This window comes from Alternaria triticimaculans (genome assembly GCF_023758025.1).
Source record: "Alternaria triticimaculans strain BMP 0046 chromosome Unknown scaffold_9, whole genome shotgun sequence".
In the NCBI taxonomy this organism is placed as follows: domain Eukaryota; kingdom Fungi; phylum Ascomycota; class Dothideomycetes; order Pleosporales; family Pleosporaceae; genus Alternaria; species Alternaria triticimaculans.
Genome location: NW_026055966.1, coordinates 1,008,844 through 1,030,490, shown reverse-complemented (window position 1 = coordinate 1,030,490; position 21,647 = coordinate 1,008,844). Strand labels below are relative to the sequence as shown.

Below are 21,647 nucleotides of genomic sequence, written 5' to 3'. Positions count from 1 at the left end.
TTGAACCATATTCCGCAAACAACAATTCAAACGCATGATCGTCCATCGAAACATCAAAGAAGAAAGAGTGCCGGCACTCGAACCTCTTCTCCACGCCTGTCCCCGTCTGGTCAGCGCCTTACAGCCGGCCTCTCGCCCTTGGAAAAATCCGGCTTCTCCCCCCCGGTTCTGAACGCAAGATACGTCAAGCCATCCTTGTTTGTATTGCGTTCGTACTTGAGTTTTGCCTTGGCATAGTTTTCTTTGAGTCTCTGTTTCTTTTCGGCTTCTCTCTTGAGTTGCTGGTTCTCATCGGTCTTCTTCTTGGCTTGAGGAGACGAGCCTCCCTCCGCTACCTTCGTCTTCCGAAGAACGGTTTGTGATTTTCCGTCCGGGGCTTTTCTGACTGAGACCACGCCAAGCACTGCCTTTGCCACCGACGGTGGGAAGACCATCTTTTTTATGTGGCCTGGAGATGTGTATTGGTTGGATGGTTTGTGAGTTGTGTGATGATCAGGTTGATCCAGGTGTGCCAAATGATGCGAATAGTTTCGATGAATGCTGGGTATCGAAGTCGAGGCTTTGTGAGTTGTTATGAAGAAAGAGTGAGGCATGCGGGAGAGGCATTTATAGGTACGGGGGGACGAGTACTACTCTCCTCGCGGACTGTATGTGACATCGTCCATTGAAAAAGCTGGCATCTGGTTTGTATGTCATTGACAGTATCGATAACCCACGCGACATGCTTTCTTCGTAAGTTTCACAGTCAGAACGCCCATGGCAGTTTCGCATATGTCACATTGAGGCCAGCAGTTATGTGAGTGACAGTTTCCATGTCACCCATGAGTCCATCTCTTTCACTGCAACGCTAGGTCACATATATATCGGCGTTGGTCAAACGCGAGACGATGAGCAGGCCAGCATACATTCCACGGCACTACGATACATACTGACATCACCAGGCGAACCATACTCGAAAGTCAACTTTGCGTGATGGCAAGAGTAAATTCACCCTACATCAAACGAGAAGCAGTGCAAGTGACTCATACCTCAGTCTTGTGTAACGTACACATCGATGAGTCTACCCGCTACGGTATCTGCATCATCTACACCTTCTACCTCCCCGAGCAATCTAGCTCCCGTTTCTCAATTCCAATCTCTGCTCTGCGAAACTGCGCAACGCCGAGCCATACGCCACCTCCAGCCTCCGACCATCCCACCCCCGATACTATCAGGCCTTTCGATCAAACCATTTCCCAGGGAACTTGCCACCGTCACCCTCTTCGTATACCAGCGCTGACTCGTCGTACTCTTCCTCCAGGCGAGTTGTCCTCCTAGGCCGCCCCACTTTCTCACGTCGCTTATCCCGCGCCTTAGGCAAACGACCGCTTTTCCGACCTTGCTCAAGTTCTTCGCCCAATTCCTCATACCCCGTTTGGTACTGAGGCGTAGGTGTCACGTACGGCGACGGATAACGTGCACTCCAGGTTGGATAAGATGGTTGAGCGGTGGGCTGAGGATGGGTATATTGTGGGCCTGGGTATGGCGGGTACGTATACTGTTGGTTTGTGTATTGCGGATACCCCCCTGGTGTGCCCCAAGTAGGGTAAGACGCCTGCGGTTGTTGTTGGTACTGGGGCGGAAACGTATGCGGGTCAGGCTGCGAGTACGGATGCTGGTATTGTTCCCGTTGCTGATACTGCTGTTCACATTGTTGCTGCCGCTGCCACTCTTGGTACTTTTGACGATGCTGCTCGTGTTTTTGTTGATCTCGCGATCCAGATGCGGGCCCCGCTTCGCCAACCTCTGAAGGGTCCGGGAGAACTACAGTCACATCATCGCTGCCAACATACGAACGAACGTCGATGTCGGGTTTCTTCTTGCGCCTCGATGACCGAAGACGGGCATTATCTTTCGAAGCTTCGGCAGTATGCACGGCGTTGTCATGATATACCACCAGCGCGTTATTCCTGCCTGCAAGTGGTCGGACGGTTTCCACGCTCGATATTGAGCTGCTGCGACGCGTTGAGGCAGACTTACTACGTTCGGAGTGAGATAGACTTTCAGGCCCGGCGTCTTCGTGTTCATCGTAGGTCACTGTCACTTCCGCCAACTCATCGTAGGCGCTTTCAGTGCGAGATGTAGTACTTCGACCGCGACCATCGCGCGACGCTTTTCGGACACTTTTGGAACTGCTGGCTTTACTTAACGCTCGCTTCGAAGTTGGCTCGCGTCCGCTGCTCGACTCACGGTCATCCACTTCGATATGAGTCCTGGCTTTCGACACGATGCTGCTGCCTCGCTCACTTCGACTAGGTTTGATACTCGAGGCTCGCTTCGAGGTCGACTTGCTTTGGATGCTCGGCTCGTAGTCCTCCTCGTGTATACGACTTCTGGCTTTCGATGCGGTACTGATATTTCGCTCGTTGCGACCCGATTTGATACTGCTCCTAGTGCTTGCAGCGGTACTAGGGGCGCGTTTGGGCACTCGATCGGCATAATCCTCGACGCGGTAGACGACACTTGGTCTGCGGCCTCTCTCACTGCTTTCCGCTACACTTAAGCTATTGCCGACCTCAGATCTAGCATACACTTGGTCGACGCGGCGCCGAGCGGCACTAGGAATGCTGACAGCATGTTCGCTTTGAATGCTGGGTGTCACACTAGCAGTGCGCGATGCTGGAGGTTGCGAAAATGGACCTCGTAAAGCCAGGGCTCGCGAAGACGAGGCTCGAGAAGGATCACGCGAGTGGCTCTCTTGCAGGTATCCTGATGACTCTTTGATGAGGCTAACGTCGCTAGGTGCGACACTCGGACTTCTAGATACGGATGCCGGCAGTAGATGCTGGTCATTTGTCACCGCACTTCGGGCGGCAATAACAACACTCTGCGAACATGAAGGCTGAGGATTATGAATTTCGCTTGGAACTCGCGAGACAGAAGATGGCGGGTGTTGCACAGATGCCGCACTTGAGGCGACGCTTATAACGCTTGGGGCGCGATAGTTCTGGACCCTTGGATCAGGCAAAGTCAGGTGACTTCCATGTACCTGACTTTGAACAGCGGATATGACACTCGAGGCATGAGAGCTATCTCTTGACGCTGGCAATGCCGGATACTTTCCAGGTGCCGTGCCTGGAGTGACGCTTACTTCACTGGATGCGCGAGATCTTTCTCTCGGCGCGGGCAAAAGCGGAGGATTCCCGGGGGCCGCACTCGGAGTAACTCTTACAGCGCTTGGAGCGTGGGAGCTTTTTGTAACTTGCGGCGGTATCGAAACAGCTTGTGGAGGATGTGGGTGGTAATTTTCGGGTGCGCTATGTGGCGTGGCACTACCTGTACTCGCATGGCTCTTAGCAGCGCTGACTACGCTCGCAGCAGGGGTGCTATGAGTACTATGAGCGACACTTGGGGTACGCGACGAAGTTGTGGGGTTTGCGTTTGTTATCGCTGGACTCCGAGTGTTGCTAACGGCGCTCACAGGATACGGACTGTATACCACCTCCCCGGGTACAGGTCGTCTATAGCCCCTCTCTTGGACGTTGCCTGGTGGCACGCTTGCTAAACTCGCGTTTCGCGTGGGTACTGCAGTTGGAAGCGGTGAGGGGATGGGTGCCAGCCTACCAGATGCAGGCTCGCTCAGTTCGCGACTCTTTGCTTTATAACTCTTCGTTCTGTCGTTTTGGAAGTCTTCAGGTTTCTTGGCGCGAAGTTTTCTTCGTTCAGCGCCGTTTTCTTCGTCACGGATCCATTTGCTTCCTTTTTTGTCTATATGGGTCGCGGAGAAGCTCATGTTTAACTTGGGAGGAGTTTGTGCATCAAATAATGATTTTGGATTAGGCTTATCATGAAGGGAGTATGTTGAGCAACGATAGTGAGGTATTTGAATGAGCTCAATGTGAATCGTCATCCTTGAAGATATTCAAGTCATGGAAACCTGCGACAGCCTCAACTTGTTGTGTCAACGGAGAGTTTTGACAGGGTCAACATGTCCATGACTCTATTACGAATGACGAGTGACGCAAGTCTTATGTGAACCATAATACGTTTTTAGTATGCGCAATAATCATAAATAATTTTTGGGCATACGCCAAACTTTGTAGTCACTTCTTGTGGGTATACACGTGGATGCAAACTCCAAGATCACACACAGGCCAGAAATTGGTTAGAGTGACTGTGACGACATATTGAGTATGCAAACGTTTACTTGTGAGGTTACTTTTTTGAGACAGAGATATCAGTGGTAGAATGTGACGCATTCGGTTAAAGCCAAAGGTACCCAGGAAGCAATCAATATCGTTGGACAGGCAGGCTGTTGCTTACACCCCAACTTACCCCGCAGCTAGGCTGCCTTCCAAGACCACACCACATCAAACGCCTTCTCACGCGCGATCTCAAATGTGTTACCAGGTCGTTGAAAGATATTCGTTCTGTCGCTGCCTCTACTACAAGCATGAGTGGGACCCATGTGCAGCGCATGGCCAACGAGGTCACACCACTCACGAGAGGACGGTCTTAGTAGGCTACGCCTGCTCATTACATTCAAAGGACAAACAAACCCCTGGGGTCGCCGATATCGTTGGCAGCCTCTCAGACTTGGAAGATAGCTCGGATGATGGCGACAGCATCTTTTCTACCTCGATCGCGCTAAGCAGGTGTACTTCGTTCATCGCTTCGGATGAACAAGACACCATTGCAGAGGTGCTTGAGGTCCTGCTACAAGACCCTCAACTAAACTGGCAGGGATTGGTACGCTCTCAGATAAAGGATACCACTGAGATGAAGGCAAAGGACGTTCAATTCTTTCTAGGTGCGTTCGAGAGGGATTTACGCGCGGAGTCTGACTCCGTCCTACAACACCTTGCTTGCGCATTTTTACGACGTCGCTTGCGATATCTATCATCTGAGATATACAAACACTTCAACGTTGAAGAGGCTATTACCTCTGATGCGTACTATCCTGACGAAAAGAGTGTTACCGGATCATTACAGCAACTCCAGCCAATCGACACCGACGAACCAGATCCAACACTCATGCCGGCCTTCTCCATCATTAGAGAATTCTTGTTCTATGGAACCGCTTATGAGGCACTGAAGGAAAATGTAAGAAACTTTGCACAGCATACGCGCAACTACGGGGAAGAGATGGTCGACATTTTGTTGAGAAATATACACCCGCCCTGCAGAAAATTGGGATTCTCTCCAAACGTTGATGCGACCTGCCTGTCCAACGTCTTCGACATTTTCTTTGCTGGTCTTGCAAAAGAAGCAGAAACCCAAATGATCTCTGCTTCTGATCGTGCCGGGATCAAGGGCGTCCATGGAAAGCTATCGGAACTTGCAGCCAGGATGAATGCGTTGTGGACCGATCAAGTGCCGTCGTGGCACTTTTATCCGCTCATACCAACTAACATCGGCCGCCCATCGCCTCTGAGATCTTCATCAAACGCGATAAGAAGTCAGGATGAATTAGAGACTTTTGAATCATTCGTATGCTCAAGCAGAGCTTTCTGGCGTCTCACAAGCTCACTCGCACCATACGCGCACAAGACCTTACGTGAGCCTAGCTACGTTCTGTCTTCTAGAACAGGAGAAATGCAGAGCACGAGCATCAAATTGTTCTCTGCACCGCCCATAATGAAAGTCAAATTCCGATGCGTAAGTCATTCTTCCACAACGGTGTAATAGCAAGGACCTGGCTAAATTTCGCTAGTCTTGTGGACAGGTCATCACCGACAACTATACAGCGCTTTCTCAAGGAGCTGTCATCGACATATTGCGACAGCTGAGACTACTATCCGTTCGCCAGATGTATCAGCAAGCAGCCTCACAGCAATCGCAACAGAACAAAGCATCATTTTCCTTTCGGGACCTGTTACCCAAGTTCATTTCAAGGGCGGCACCGAAAGCACAGCTTCCACAGCATCATCCCATCGCTCCAAAAAATAATAATGTACCAGATGAGCAATGCAACTTGCAGACTCAATCGAATCAGCATCAACATCACTACATTCACTGGTGTATTCCTTGGAGTCGCTACGCTACACGCATGTCTGCGCTACAGTCATGCCAGTTCAAAACAGACCATGACCTCTTCAGAGCTCTGAAGCAGCGTTACGTACAGTCCAAAGAGCGATGCCAGGGGCTAATGTCCTTCAAGAAACCAACCGCCCTGCGTTTTGTGAAGGCAAGCTCTCCTTTGCGATTTTCAAAGCGCCATGTAGCCTTGGCTGATATCATTTACCAGTTCCGCTTGTACCATCATCGACTGGTAGACATTCAGGAGATCAACGACATACCACCCGCCGCTCAAAACTGCGAGTACGACTACTCTCCTATGCCAGCTGATAACGTCCCTCCAATCGGTCCGAATCTGTTGATGCACTTCTTCCTGCATCCGGATGAGAGCCCCTCATTCCCGGTTCTACTTCCAAGCATACCAAAACGCAAGAATAACAGACTCGAGCCCTGCCCAGTGCGCGGTAGTAAGTAAGTATTGCCTTTCTCTCCAGGGATAGTAAGATACTGACACTTACAGTATCGGCTGGGGGCTTGACGTCGTTACCGGTGTTGACGAGCTAAAGCTCTTCGGCCTAGCCCTGCTTGGTACTTTGGCAAGCATCATCTTCGGGCTTGTTTGGTCAGTGATGAAACACGACATACAGGGCGCATTCGCTGTCGCGGGTTTCTTTTTCGTAATCTTCACGTTCACCATCGCGAGTGTCAAAGCGCTGGACTTCTAGGGTTCGTGTCATAACAATCGAGTTAATGTAATAGGATTTAGAGTTCTCTAATATACAAATTTACCATACCGCTTCTTCGAACCACCGCCTAGATCGTTGATCCAGCACTGCCCGGTACTCTCTCTCCGCTCATCCACGCTGGAACGACAAATTCCGTTCTATAAGTAGCATGTCTATCTATCTTTTTGTATAGTCTGGCCTTACCAGGCATGTACACTAGTTCCTTTTCGACTTCTCGATCGATCACGCTCTGCGCATACGGGCGTGTTCTCTCTACGCGCGCTGCACCTACAGAAGAGGCAGAATCCTCTGGTCCAATTCCCTCGCTGTTGTAAATTCCGTCATCCTCAGGATCGTACCCCCCGTCCCTGTCGTGCTGCTCATCTTCATATGCGGAAGGAGCGCGACTTCCGTTACGATGCTCTGAGCGGTGACGAGAGCTGGAGTGTTGACTATTGACTTCGCTTGGGCCTCGCCCTCTGCGAGATCTCATGTCGTACTCGACATCATCGTAGAAGCGACTCGAGGTACTGTGTGCACGACCTGATTGACTAGTTGAATGTCCACTGCGCTCGCGTGTGGAAGTACGGGTCTGGGAAGGGGTGTTGCGCTCGCGATGGCTATGACGACTCTTGCTGCTACCGGCTACGCTGCGATCCTGCTCAGCGGCTTTGTGTGCAAACTCCCCATCAACCCATGACTGAGCATTCGAGATCCTGCTTGATGCCACACTGGGAGTTCTTCGTGAGTACGGGGCAGGATGCGCTTCCGGGATGTACTCTTGGGTAGCATTGACCTCGCTAGTAGCGTAAGAGCTGCGACTGCTGCGACCTGCACTTGGCATTCTTTGTGGAGGTGGCGCATCGTAGTCTCTTCTAGAGTTACCACGACTGGACTTGGTGTTACTCTTGTTTGGAGGACGAAGAGCAGATGGCGGTTCAGGTGCTTCTGGTAATGGTGCGAGTTGACTCGATACGCGGCTTGATGACTTAAGTGTTCCCGACCTGCGGTCTTTCGCGACCTTCACGGAATAGCTGCTAGTCGATCCTGTATCCTTTCCTTTGACCTCCTTCTTGTAGTAAGCAGCTTCGCCTTCCGGGTTCAATCCAAATGCTTCATCTTTTCGACGGACCCATTTATTCTTCACGGCATATGAGCCTGAGAACATGATACTGATGAATATGATAATCCTGATTATGGCGTAGAGTTGTCCAGCAATTTTTGATGAGTGGAGAGCTTTGAGAAGTACTTTACGAGTTTAGAAGTAGAGGCGAGCGTGGCTTCTTATCGCCAGCATTTGTGAATTTGTCTCTGGCGCTCGAAAAACATACTTCCATGAACGAGCACCAAGTCCATGGAATCATGTATGAATGAATGTCATGGTCAGATTGCCGCGCAAGCATTCAACTATTTGATGTTAGAGAATGAGAGTAAAGTATGACAGAAAATTCGCATAATTAACGACGAACGAAGGCTATCAATGGTTCCAATACATGCTTTTGGCACTGATATTCTTCCTATCAGGTCTTGAGTAGCAATGCGATTGCGAAGAGGATATGAGCGACGGTTTGAGAGCACTTGGGATATCATGTGGAAGAAGATGCGGAACAAATTAATGTAGAAAGTGACTGCAAAGACTGGGAGTAGGACTACATGATTATTACTAGAAAAGATGACATTATCGCGCAGTGAACTTTGCAGATCCTTCTATCGACGCCCGCGCCTCCTGCCGCCGCCGAAGCCAGCACCAAAGCCCACACCGGGAATTTCAGGGTTCATACCACCGGGTACACGCATACCAGCCCCACCTCCAAAACCTCCAGCTCCATCCACTGGCTCGCCTATCCCTTGAGGCATTCCACGTTCCACATTTCCGTAACAATCATCGTCGTCATCGTCATCATCGTCATCAAACATTCCCCTCATATTGCGGCGTTCGCCCACTCCATGGAGGCGAGGCGGTTTGAATAGCTTGGCCCACTGATCAGTGTAGACTTTCTCCCACTCTTCGGCATCACCATATGCTTCCGTCAGCAACTCGTAGTATTCCGCCTGCGCTGAGAATCGGTCTCTTTTGTTGAAACGGCCGTTAAGAGGGCTGTTGAACCCATTGTTGGACCGATATCGACTGAAGATGTACGCCTCTAACTCGCTCGGCGGCTGGACAAAACGATGTGCCCGGTCGGCTGGCATTGGCTCAAGACCATGATCTTTCCTGTGCTCATTGTGCCGTACAAGCAACCTGTTTCTCTCTTTTATCCACGCCTGGGCTATCTCTCTCTTCTCTTCGTCTGTGGGGAAAAGATGACTTTTGGCTTGTGCTCTTGCGAAGGAATTACGTCCACCCCAGGGCGGATACATGTTTTCGAGTAAGAGGTATGGATTTCTGGTGACCGTATCAAGCCGGAATTGTTGCTAAGTAGCTGTTTTGCTGTAAGTTGATGTAGAAGGAGGGAGCGTAGGAAACGGCACTAACTTTGGGAGAGAGATCTTATATACGAAGCAGCTGTGATCTTTGCTTGTGAAGAATGATCATGTGCTGTTGACGAGGCGTGAAGTGACGCCACTTACACTGCTGCGCTCGTCAGCTGGACCAAATGTCACAAACGCCATCAATATCCGATCGCTGTGACGATGCTCATTTATTGATCATGAGTCAATTGAGTGATGCCAGATATACGTTGGACAGCAACCCGCACACCTTAAACATACAGCCCATGTCTTAGACTTCGTCCAAATGAAAGTGATCAGGGAAGCAGATAGAAGTCATTAACTATACTGACTGAATGGACGTAAAGATGCGTTTGTCATACTATTTCAGCAAGTGCTAGTACTCGTACCACCCATGTCTCCGAGATCTCCATTCCTACTTGATACCTCGATAACAAACCCATCACGCTCTTCTCAATCATGCATGTTCCAAGCAGAAGCCTTACCACCTCCACCAGGCCAACGCAGGCCACGCCCATCATCTTGACCTCTTCCTCCTCCCCCTCTACCATTGTCCCATCGACCAAAGCTATGATCTGGAACAGGCGGGCCTCCACTGCCCATACCCCTAATGTCCGGAAACCCAGCGTTAGGTCTTGGTCCCCCTCCTAGACCATTGTCCCATCGCCCAAAACTATGGTCTTGAATAGCTGGGTCGACACGGCCCGTCCCCATCATTTCCGCAAATCGCGCGCGACGCTCATCTCTCTTTCGCTTTGAAAAATTCAAAGGAGGAAGGTGATCAGGTATTTCAAAAGGCCCATCGTCTCCACGGTGCAAAGGTCCACCGACACCCATACGCATCAACTCATCCAGCTGTTCTTGCGGTCTGCGAGAAGGTCCGCGAGAAGGCCGTACCTCAGACGGTATATCATGAGTGTCACTGCGCCTTCTAAACTGAGGCAGCCCTTTTGAATTCTTCTCATAGAATTCCTTTACACGCGCCTCCCCTGCTACTCGTGCGTCTACATTCCTACGATCCATACCTCCAGGATCCCTGGGACCAGGTATGGGTGACAACCATTCGTTTTTGCCGGGCTCGCCGTGGTGATAGAGTGGGGGCGGGGTTTTGTAGCCTTTGAAGAAATTGAAAAGGCCCATAGCGTGTGGTTTGTGCTGCGAAAGATGTTGGTTCGTCGAATTGACTTTGGGTCACCGGAATTTGCTTGTAGGTGTCTTGTGATATGTAGCAGGCAGTATGGGAAATTGTATCGCAGTAGACGTCGTGTTGCTGGGAGGTTAGACTTGTCTTTATATTACAGGTTTAACGTGACCGCGACGTTCTGGAATGTGGAACTAGAGGGTCACAGTACATTGTTGATGTGAGGTGGAGACGTGTCAGTTTTGTCACTCATCACCTGCACAAAAGCGGTCGTTGTTGTGATCATCTGTGTGATCATTGCCATGAAATTCGAACGCTGTCATAATATGTACATATGTATAGCATGACTGGTGACATCCAGCCACCTATCAATAGCTATTCTGAGATGTCTCAAAAGAATGCCGTGATTCCCTCCTTCCTCCTCAGAGCAATGTGAAGGGAGATGTATACAGCGATGCCAAGACCCAGCATACCGGAGATGACGCCGAAGCCCATGAGATACTTTGGCTTGTCGTCGGCAGGGAATAGGTATGCGCCGTAGATCTGTGCAAGATTGCCCATGGCGTTGACGAGCGCGATCGCAATAGCCCTAACTTCCGGCTGCATGGATCCGAAAGTTGCGCTAGCGAAAGATAGCGAGACAGCGTTGGAGGACCAGAGTCCAGCGGCCATGAGAACAAGCAGTGCGTATCGCGCCTTAAATTCGTAGACGAACAATACGCAGATCGAGGTTATGAGTGCGAAACCGAGCCAGCCTGCGATGACGAGACCACGGTGGTTGGAGATGGCGTCGGCGTAGTATGTTGTGACTGCCGTGCAGACGAAGGCGACGGCGTAGATGGGGACAGTCATGTATTGAGCGGTGACTGTGTCGGTGTATCCGAGGCCGGTCATGAGCGTTGGGTAGAAGTACGAAAGGGTGGAGGAGCCGACAATGACCTAATCTTTGTTAGTCGAATTCATCATGATTCGCACGACATGACTCACCATGTAACCAAGGATGAAAGAGATAGTCCTCCAGTCGCAGATAGCAAGGCGGAAGGACTTTCCCTTGCCCATCCTCTCATCGCCCTCGGTATGTGTTTGGACACCGCCCTCCTTGAGGCGGGCGATAGCAATAGCGCGCTCGCGGTCGGTGAGTCGCTTGGTGTTGGCGGGGAAGTCCAGCAGGATGAAGTATGCGCACATCGCCCAGACAATGGTCGCAGCTCCCTCGATGATAAAAAGCCATCTCCATCTATTAAAAAGTTAGTCATGCGGTTTTTCAATGTTCAGGGCTTGTTCCTTACCCGCGAAGACCGCCAGTACCCTCCATGCCGCCAGTAATGGCACCTGCAAGGAGACCACCAAATGCGCCACTGAGAATGGCCGCAGACATGTATACACCGAAGCGCTTTGACTGCTCATCTTTCTTGTACCAAGACGAGATAATCAGGAGGATACCTGGCGCGAAACCGGCTTCGAAAACACCAACGAGGATTCGGAGTGCGACAAGGTGCTTGAAATCGTGGATGACGGCCATGCAGCATGTCAAGGCTCCCCAAACAATCATGATAGCGGGTAGGTAGACGGAAGGCTTGAGGCGAACCAAAAGCATGTTCGAAGGCGGCTCGAAGACGACGTAGGTAACGAAGAATACAACCAATGCGATGGAGTATTGCTCGGAGCTGAGCGATAGGTCATCAGCCATACCGGCGATTTTCGCATTTCCGATGCTAGACATCATTAGCTATCACCACTACGTCACTTGAAATATAACTTACTTCGTGCGATCCATGTACGATAGCAGGTACATCAGCCAGATTGTCGGAAGCAGAAACAGGTCGATCTTGCGGACCAACTTTGCTTCTTCATCCTTCGTCCACGTGAAATCTTCGGTGACCTCGACATGCTTAGTGCTGTCCATCTCTTTGAAGTCGACTGGATCTTGAGAGTGGCGTGTCGACGACATGGTGTCCTGATCTGCGGTTCGACAGGTGCGACAGCGTTGTGACAGGAACGAAGCTGCAGTGGAAGGAACCAACTTGCAGTGTTGCGGTAACCGTTGCGGATATCTCCAGATGGGTGCGACACCCGTGTAGCTTTATAGAAGGAAGATACCTCACCTCCACAGGTTTTGATGATGTTGGCTCAAAACAGCTTGGACCTCCCCAGATTGTGTTCGGCCCTTTTCCCTACCCCAGGTGCCCAGGTCGCATACTAGGAGCCGAAAGCCCGCTACAGGCCCGCTACAGACCCGCCTGCACCGATAACTTGACGGTTACGATTGGTTGTGGAACACGACAGAACGTGTTCCATGCATGAACTCGCTGCTCGCCCGGCTATGTGCCTCGAGGCGAGCTTGGTGCCACTAAGCGAAGGCAAAAGGTCGGAAGCTCACGTGTTTGTCGCGTCGGCGCGTATGCTCGCCACGAGGCCATCGCGCCTCCGAAGATGGTTTGAGCCGAGTCTCAACAACACCCCGGCCTTGTGGACCTGGTTCGCGGCGCTCTCACCCGTGGGGTGTGTCTGGTACCGATCAACAGCACTCGGTTGCCACATGCCTTTGTGGGGTACCTAAATGCGATGTACTTAAACATGCGGGGTGCCAGCGAAGTGGTGGTGGTAACTCGATTTTCCATTCTCTCGCGAGACCTGCCCTCTCAAATATTTCCAAACCTTCGCAGCCTACCCTGGTAGACCAATCGGAAATGTCTCCCTCTGCCATCACACCGCAATCTGACCAGACAGCACCTGCTGGTCAGGCCGCCAGCGGTCAAGTCGAGCAAAGTGTCCCAAATCCCGTCTACCTTACGACTGAGCCGAAGGAGGACTTTGACTGGAAGATAACCCTGAAGGGTAAAGTAGTCGCTATTACCGGCGCAAACAGAGGTCGGTGCATGTCGGATCTAGATTGCGGATAGATGCTGACCTTTTAGGCATTGGACTTGGTCTCGCGACAGTATGCCTCGCAAACGAAGCCGCTGAGATATACTCTTTGGACCTCTTCGAGCCCGGCGAGGAGTTCCAGGCACTTCAACAGGCAAACCCCAAGCGCGTACACTACCTGAACTGCGATGTCACCTCTGAGGAGAGCGTCATCAAAGCCATTGACGAAATTGTGGCACAATCGGGCCGCATTGACGGTATGATCGCCAACGCCGGAATGACCAAGCACCAGCCCGCACTCAACTTCGACCGCCCGCAGCTCGAGCAGCTTTTCAACCTCAACGTCTTTGGCGCATACTTCTGCGCGACGGCAGCCGCGAAGAAATTCATCGAGCTTGGTATCAAGGGGTCCATCGTCTTCACAGCGTCCATGACGTCCTACCGGCCAAACAGGGCAGCGCCATCAGCGCCATATGGAGGAACCAAGGGCGCAGTCCGCAACATGGCACACACACTCGCGATGGAATGGGCGAAGCACGGCATCCGCGTAAACTCGATATCCCCGGGTTTCGTGCGCACGCAGATGACTTACTACGTTGAGCGGGCGCCCGACTGGAACTTGAAGATGCAGTACTATGGCGGCATGCCTAGGTTGGCCGACCCCCGCGAACTTGGCGGCGCGTATGTGTACCTGCTCTCAGACAGTGCCAGTTACACTACGGGTATTGATATTCCTGTTGCGGGCATTGTCGGCGCCTGGTAGAGGTTTTGGTTGCTTCTTCGTCGCGCTACATGCATTGGGTGGAGTTCTTAACTGCCGGCTGGCTGGGAAATATCTAGAGTCAATTCAACGCGTCTTCTTCCAATTCTCGGCCCCACTGGAAATGCGAAGTGATGTGTGTCGATGTTGGTGCAGATGTTGGGGTTGATGCTGATGGTGTGGTGGTGCTGACTGTGAAGGATGTAGCGATCCGCCTCAAACGGAAAGAACCCGGAACGCGCACAACCACGACTGACTAAGCACGTCATGGCATTGTACACAACCCGTCGCTATCATCAAAATACCTCTTTTCTGCATAAACGCAACTTCTTCACTTCTCCTAAACAGACTTCAGGACTGTATCATGGCCATCAGGCCTCCCAACTTCTGCCGGTGGTGGACAGTGCTTTGGACTGGCGCGGGGTCCTAGAACTGTATCCGACGCGGGCCTTTTGCGAAATTGCCACAGTTTCCCAACCACCGTCTGATCGCCTTTCCTAGGTTCGCGAGATATCAACAACTGGGCTCCGCATGCGCTGTGTCATCCTGGACTAGTCTGAAGCCTGTCCCGTTGGTCAGAGACTCGTTCCCCACGGCAGGCCTAACCGCCGAAGCGGATCCTCGAGGGCCAAGCGAAGTTCCACCAGCATGCGCAACATCATTCGTGATGCAAGCATCGTCAACAGGCAATCCCAAGCCGCGCAAACCCCGTCCCTCACGAGCGCGAGTAAGTTTGCCCATCTCCACTGCATGTGAGAGCTATACTGACTCGACGCTTCTCTTGCAGGGCTTACGTACGACAACTGGATGGTAAGCTGTTCCCTCAGCACGTGTTGTCTTGTCTCACCTCATGATGAAGCTCGCTAGCCCGATCAGCGGCAGCGTACAAAGTATACAGTTGATCACTAGCTAACACAAACAGCCTAACCTGTAGACGAAGGAGGGTGAAATGTGACGAGCTAAGACCACGATGCGCAACATGCAGCAAATCCGACAGAGAGTGCTTATGGCCATCACCTAATGACCCTCCTGGAGGTGCAGCAAGCAATGCATCTGGCTCTGTACAGTCTGACACGTCGCCGGCTCAGGATGCCTCTTCTATTGCCACTACATCACCGGCGCCTGCCAGACGAGCAATCCCACCTGAAATTGATCCTCAGCTTTGGAACGCTTCTCCCGAGCTCCTGTTTGAATCGCCATCGACTGTCATCAACTCGCTACCTTCTCCCAACTCCGCACCTCTAGCTTATTACGACCTGCTTGCTGAAGATGCCATCAACAATATCGACAAGTACAATCTCAATGTGGACCTAGACAGGAACAACTTGTCCAGACAGCAAAGTCCAGCAACCGACGGAGCAAGCTCTGATCGACATCCGCTTTCATATGAACGAACCGAAGATGCCGATCCATCGGGACACGAGCCGTGGAACTGTATCGATGTCATACCCATGTCGGACGACGAACTTGTGCTCTTCCAACACTACGTCAATGTCATTGGTCCCATTTTGGACTTGAACGACCCTTCTAAGCAGTTCACATACACTGTTCCTTCTCTAGCGGTCCACAATGTTGGCCTTTTGAAGTCTTTGCTCGCCGTGTCGGCGCGGCACATGGCACTCCTGAACGAGCCGCAGCTTCGTCGGCTTAACATACATGATCCGGAACCAGGCGCTGAAGATGGTAGGACCAGACAACTTCATAGCCCGTTGATCCAGGTTGCGACGCAGTATTATTATGAGACTCTGCATTACCTATCGAAGAATCTCTTTTACCCGTCTTACAATAAGTCCAGGGAGATAATATCAACCTCCATACTCATCAGCACATATGAGATGTGGGACTCTGAAGGCCAGTACAGTAATGGAGCCTGGGAGAGACATCTTCGTGGCATATTTTGGATACAACGCAGTCAGAACAACAACGGAGAATCTCCGGATCCACTCCGGAGAGCTGCCTGGTGGCAATGGATACGTCAAGACACTTGGGTTGCGTTCCGCGAAGGACGAAGGGTGCTCACCATCTGGCGGCCTACCAAGCGTTTGATGGATCTCACCCCGGATGAACTTGCGTTACGAATTGTGTACATATGTGGAAGATGTGTAGACTTTGCGGCAAACGAAAAGAAGTACGATCTGAACACGCGCATCGAGCAGGCAGGAAAGCTTTTACAAGCGCTGGAAGACTGGCATGCGGCCCTCCCAATGTCGTTTCAGCCTATCCATCGCGGACCTCCACCTGGACCTGGCGCCCTGTTCACGCCCATCTGGATCCATCCTCCTTCGTACGCTGCTGCTATGCAAACCTTTCACTTTGCGCGAATCATCGTTCTCATCAATCAGCCATCGATGGGAGGTGTGGACGAGTTCAGAATTCGACAGCGCACTCTGGACGAAAGTGTAGACATGATCTGCGGCATCGCCATAACGCATCAAGGTAGAGATATCGCGAGCGCCATGGTCAACTTCAAGTCTATCTATGCTGGTAAGCTTATCAAACGCATGTCGTCCAAAACAATGCTTACAGTTTCTAGCTGGCCTATGCGTTCAGAACCCTGTCAAACAAACCGCTATCTTGCATCTTCTCGAGCAAACACTTGACATAACCAAGTTTCCACCCAAGACATTACTCACTGACCTCACCAGCTATTGGCGAGCCGAATCATAACCTTCGATATCGTGCCGAATGCAGCTCAAGTCCGATCTTTCTCCATGAGTGCATACCAATTTCGTCATCGCGGCAATGCGGCATCTGTCGGACCGCAGGAAAACAGACTTTCAGCCGCATGTTCAGCCGCACTTGCCTTGACTCCACTGCGATGCAGGTGTGGTTCCGATGAGTTGGTCGCATGACTCGGATCCGGGTCAAGATCAGGAAAGCATGACAAGGTCGGAGTGTCACGTTGCGAGGCAGAAGTCGGAGGTTGTAGCGGAGCAGACTCTTATTCAAGCTCGCCTTCCCCAGAGACCCCACACGGACATGTATGTTCGCCGTCGTGCAATTCCCTGCAGAGATGGAGTAGAAGCGGGGTACATGTTGGAGGGCCGATCGCCTCTCTGGGATGGTTGGGCCTCGTTACGAGGCACATCGGCTAAGGCCCGTCGGGCGGTTCCATCGTGCCCGCCGCGTCGCTCGCAACTCCGTCAAGGCCATCCACAGCTGCTCGCGACGAGCACCAATGACAGTCCTCAAACTCCGCGGCTTTCCCGAATCAAGAAGCCGCGGGGATATGATAATAGCTTCAATTCCGAGACGGTTCCGATATGGTGAATTGAATGCGCTCGAATTCTCCCAACACTACATAACAATACGATAAAACATCAAAGACATCATCCCTATACATCGTTCTGTAGCCATCATGCCAGTCAGCAAAGATAACCGTACGCTCGCCATACTCAATGCCGCTGCCGCAGGCGACTACGGCGTCATGGCCGCAATTGCGTACGACACCTTCTACACGTATCAATGACGATGCTAATTGGATTACAGCTACAACGTCGAGCAACTCACAGCTCTCGTTCGCGCAGCAGAGTCAAGAAAATCGCCCCTAATCATCCAACTCTTCCCATCAACCCTCAAGCAACTACCCCTCCTCGCGCATGCCGCGGCGCACGCCGTGAAGACCGCGACAGTACCTCTCTCTCTACATATCGACCACGCGCAGGATGTCGAGCACATCCGGGAGATCATTGCGACACTCCCTGTCGACTCAGTAATGGTGGACATGTCACATTACGACGAAGCCGAAAACCTAGAGAAGACGAGGATATTAACTAAAGAATGCCAAGACAAGGGTATCGCAGTAGAAGCAGAGAGCGGACGGATAAACGGCGGAGAGGATGGTATTGCTGATACTGGGGACCTTGAAGGTATGCCATACCAAATTCTTGAGATTGGGAATGAAGAGTAAATACTGACTTTACCAGCACTCTTCACTTCCCCCGAAGACGTCGACAACTTCATCGCCGCAGGCGTCGATATCCTCGCGCCTTCAATCGGCAATGTCCACGGCGACTACGGCCCAGCTGGACCGAAAGAAGGTCAACTACACTACGACCGCCTCGAAGCGATCGACAAGCAGATCAACAAGCGCGTCTTGGTCGCGTTACACGGTACTAACGACTTCCCGCCTGAGGTCATGCAACGGTGCATACGATCTGGTGCTGTTAAGCTGAATGTGAATAAGTTGTTGCTGGAGCCGGGCAACGAGGTTTTGAGAAAGAATGCGCCAACGACGCCGCTGGCGAAGTTGATTGATATGCAGATGGATGTTATACAGGAGGCGACGGAGAGGTGGATGGATATTTGTGGGAGTAGTGGGAAGGGTGTTAAGGCGCCGTAGGGTGGTTGCATTGGACTTCAATGGAATTGATCTTGGCCATGGAGCACATAATACCTTCGCATATTGACCAGACTGCAGATCTTGCAGTGAAGCATAAGTTGCGACAACCTAGATGCAAAATTTACTGCGGAGTGCAGAAGCAAGCTGTGCACGTAAGATTCTTCCACTTAACACGATCCGGCGGGGTCGGCCAACAAACCTACCCCTCATCAGCCAGCCCCACATCACACTCAAACATCCACACACAGGATTTCTCAACCAGTGTTTCTGATTATTGCCCACAGCCGCGAGTAAGTTTAAAAGCAGTCTATATTATCGTTGTAATTTCCAAATTGCCATCGGTTTTGTAGTGTACGTCTTCACAGATTCCCACTTCCAGCTTGCCCCCGCTAATCACCATATAGGTAGCGGTTATCACTCCGGATTCTGATCTTAAAATCAGTATCTTCCGGCAACCCCGGTTCGATTCCGGGCAAGACCTTTCTTTTGCCAATCTATGCGTCATTTACAGTGCTGGGTGATGCGTGGGAAGAAACTCTGTCATTTTTGGAGTGTTGGCGATTTTTTTGCGGACGGGAGTGACGGCGGCGTGGTGGATGCCACACTGATGATGGATGATAGCGTGGTGTTTGCGCAGAACTTTAACGAAAGGGGAGAGAAGGATTAGAGCATAATGTACTACGTCTAAAAGTAAGAGTTTGAACAGGTAACGTTAGGGCATGTCTTCGTTGCGGACGCTTCTGTTTTTACAACACCACAATCCTGTAGGCCGCTTGTTACAAAGAATACCGCAGAACAAGTTCGATAGCTAGCGCGGAACAGAATCAGGTCGCAGTTAAAGCCAGAGAAAGGTGCACTCTTCTTCGTGAAGGTAGTAGTCAAGAAAACCAGTTCGCACTGGGATTAGTTCTGTTCTGGGTAGAGTGATTGTTCACGTCACGAGAAAACCATTGTACATCATTTATAACAGTACCTTCTTCTGCTGTCAGACATGCGGCTTGGATAAGGTTCAAAACTGTAACTTGCTGGGGCGTCAGTGGGAGAGTGAAGCATCGCAGGCAGAGACAACAATCTTGATATGCAAATAAATACGCGACTACAGCTGCCTAAGATCCTCCCAGCTACTATTGCGTCTCCGATACTGATGCCGTTGAACTGTTTCCCTCGTGTCCAGCGTTCCTACATCATTGCCTCCTTCTCCTTGACCATGATGCGCCTTCCTCGGCACCACAACATCCATCTCCCAACTCATGTGCTCATCAATCCGGCTCCACCGCCTCTCAGCCCACTCCATCTGCTTCTCGACATGCGTCGTCGCTTCATCAGCGAGTGCGTGGTCTTCGAAGAGGAACGCGAGTTCTTCCAATGTGCGGCCGTATGTCTCGGGGAACATGAAGTACTTTGCGAATGCATTAGCGGATGGACTGCATTTGGGTAACGTAGACTAAGGATAGAAAGGTAACTTACGATGAAGATAATCTCAAATCCTAGCCAAGCGCAATACATGATCAGCCACTTCCCCTGAACATGCTTCAACCCAATAGGATTGAGTATCGTCGTTGTAAAAACCGCCGTCCGACTAAAGAACTGGAAGATAGTAATCCCCTTCGTGCGTTGCGCGAATGGAAACAATTCCACCAGAAAAGCTGAATGGGTATTAGCAACCTCTCCCATATCAAACACCCTGGAGTGAACTCACTGTAGGTCAACGCATTATACCCAATATTATAACACATCTGATACAAAAAGATGATCGCAATCGTCAACCTCGCCGGCTCAATCCTCTTCGTAGCCGTATACCGCTGCATCGCCACCGTCCACGCGACGTAGCAACACAACAGACTACTCGCGCAGATGAGATACATCTTCCTTCGCGGAAACCGCCTCACCAATAGCGAAATACACACTGCATTCACCAGATTCCAGCTATTGAGCCCAACATTCACTTTGCCGACGAAGCCAGGGTCGTCGTACCCGATCATGTTGAGCAGCTGGTTGAGGTAGTAGCTCAGTAGCGTGTTTCCAGACCATTGGGTGAAGAGGCCGAGGAAAGAACCGATTATCACGCGCTTGCGTAGACCGGGGACGGCGATCATTTCGCGCCAGGAGCGTTTGGAATGTTCGAGTTCGATGCGGATGGTGTGTTCGATTTGGGCCATTTCTGCGGCGGCGAAAGGCGAGGTGGTGGCGCCTTCGGCGTGATACGTTATCAGCGTGGCGTAGGCTTCTTCGCGGCGGTCTTTGGAGATGAGGAAGCGTGGGGATTCGGGGATCATGCTGGAGAGGTTAGCTTGGTGAGACTTTGGAAGCAGTGGGGGTGAGGCGGGTACAAGATGAAGACGATTTGAAGTAGTGATGGGCCGGCTTGGAGCAGCGAAGGTATGCGCCAGGCCCAGTCGTCTTTTAGACTTTGGGTGCCGTATGAGACTCCTGCTGCTATGAGCGAGCCTACAAACCAGAGGGCGTTGAAGAGAGATGTCATGATGGGTCGTTCCTTGGGATATGCAAGCTCGCCCATTAGTGATGAACCTGCGATGATGCAGAAGGGTATGCCGAAACCGAGGATGAAGCGCGCGCCGACGTACATGCCAGCTATAACGTGTTAGTACAAACTTCATCTGATTATTGAACGTTCAGTCCTACCGCTAATGGAGAAGGCTTGTACTACAGATCCTACGACCATGATCCAAGAGCCTAAGAAGATTGCCCATCGTCGGCCAAATCTATCGTTGACGTACGGCACCAGTGGAAGGGCGCAGATTGCGCCAAGGTTGTATGCTGAAGACATGATACCCAGAAGCGCTCCTTGCGGGTTATTGAAGTCTACGTTGTCAGCAACGGCATGTTGTGGCCGAAACCTCGACTTACAGCGCCGCCATGTTGGCGCGATTTGCACTGCGTTGATCATCTGCGAATCAAATCCAGAAGTCATCTCAATCCCAATACATGTCGGCAGCAAGAGTGCATACAGCCTCCTCAAATTCCGCTTTCTGTACCAAGGTATCTGGTCCTGTTCAACAATGCGCGTCAATATCGGTTCCGCCTGCCTCGCAGCCGCCGCAGCGCCAACAGGCGCCATCTTCAGTATCACACTTCAGACTGCGGCTCCAGCAGAAGTCGAGGGAATGTCACTAGACAGATAAACGAAGCAGTGGCGGCTAGCAGTGATGGGCGTCCGGGGCTTGCGGACATGCCCGTTAGTTCTATATACCCCAGATTTGTGCGGCGCATCATGGCTCGTATCATCAAGCTGCATGCAGGTGAGAAAGCGAAACTGGAAGGGCTGTGGTAGAGTTGTGCTGGGGTAGGGGTGCATTGACCTTTGCCCCGCACCCGGGCGATGTTGGTGGTCGTATACGAGGT

At 51.4% G+C, this 21,647-nt stretch overlaps 7 protein-coding genes across 7 annotated transcripts; 4 read left to right on the top strand and 3 right to left on the bottom strand.

The window, feature by feature from the left end:
- Window positions 1-110: 110 nt before the first annotated feature.
- Window positions 111-723, bottom strand: J4E78_006774 (uncharacterized protein; the record flags this gene model as incomplete). The annotated part of the gene is made up of 2 exons (XM_049367384.1): window positions 111-448; window positions 717-723. 2 exons carry the CDS (start codon window positions 721-723, stop codon window positions 111-113), a joined length of 345 nt encoding a protein of 114 aa, XP_049221131.1.
- A 5,305-nt stretch (window positions 724-6,028) lies between these two features.
- J4E78_006773 (uncharacterized protein) lies at window positions 6,029-6,722 on the top strand (the record flags this gene model as incomplete). Its single annotated transcript, XM_049367383.1, has 2 exons — window positions 6,029-6,468; window positions 6,518-6,722. 2 exons carry the CDS (start codon window positions 6,029-6,031, stop codon window positions 6,720-6,722), a joined length of 645 nt encoding a protein of 214 aa, XP_049221130.1.
- Window positions 6,723-10,704: 3,982 nt separating this feature from the next.
- Window positions 10,705-12,265, bottom strand: J4E78_006772 (uncharacterized protein; the record flags this gene model as incomplete). Its single annotated transcript, XM_049367382.1, has 4 exons — window positions 10,705-11,253; window positions 11,302-11,551; window positions 11,604-12,029; window positions 12,078-12,265. 4 exons carry the CDS (start codon window positions 12,263-12,265, stop codon window positions 10,705-10,707), a joined length of 1,413 nt encoding a protein of 470 aa, XP_049221129.1.
- Window positions 12,266-13,004: 739 nt separating this feature from the next.
- J4E78_006771 (uncharacterized protein) lies at window positions 13,005-13,945 on the top strand (the record flags this gene model as incomplete). The annotated part of the gene is made up of 2 exons (XM_049367381.1): window positions 13,005-13,185; window positions 13,233-13,945. The coding sequence occupies 2 exons, from the start codon at window positions 13,005-13,007 to the stop codon at window positions 13,943-13,945; spliced, it is 894 nt and encodes a 297-aa protein (XP_049221128.1).
- A 645-nt stretch (window positions 13,946-14,590) lies between these two features.
- J4E78_006770 (uncharacterized protein) lies at window positions 14,591-16,609 on the top strand (the record flags this gene model as incomplete). The annotated part of the gene is made up of 3 exons (XM_049367380.1): window positions 14,591-14,669; window positions 14,978-16,426; window positions 16,476-16,609. The coding sequence occupies 3 exons, from the start codon at window positions 14,591-14,593 to the stop codon at window positions 16,607-16,609; spliced, it is 1,662 nt and encodes a 553-aa protein (XP_049221127.1).
- A 691-nt stretch (window positions 16,610-17,300) lies between these two features.
- On the top strand, window positions 17,301-18,284 carry J4E78_006769 (uncharacterized protein; the record flags this gene model as incomplete). Its single annotated transcript, XM_049367379.1, has 3 exons — window positions 17,301-17,383; window positions 17,432-17,811; window positions 17,869-18,284. 3 exons carry the CDS (start codon window positions 17,301-17,303, stop codon window positions 18,282-18,284), a joined length of 879 nt encoding a protein of 292 aa, XP_049221126.1.
- Window positions 18,285-19,380: 1,096 nt separating this feature from the next.
- Window positions 19,381-21,128, bottom strand: J4E78_006768 (uncharacterized protein; the record flags this gene model as incomplete). Its single annotated transcript, XM_049367378.1, has 5 exons — window positions 19,381-19,728; window positions 20,225-20,561; window positions 20,615-20,876; window positions 20,928-21,007; window positions 21,124-21,128. The coding sequence occupies 5 exons, from the start codon at window positions 21,126-21,128 to the stop codon at window positions 19,381-19,383; spliced, it is 1,032 nt and encodes a 343-aa protein (XP_049221125.1).
- Between the last annotated feature and the right edge of the window lie 519 nt (window positions 21,129-21,647).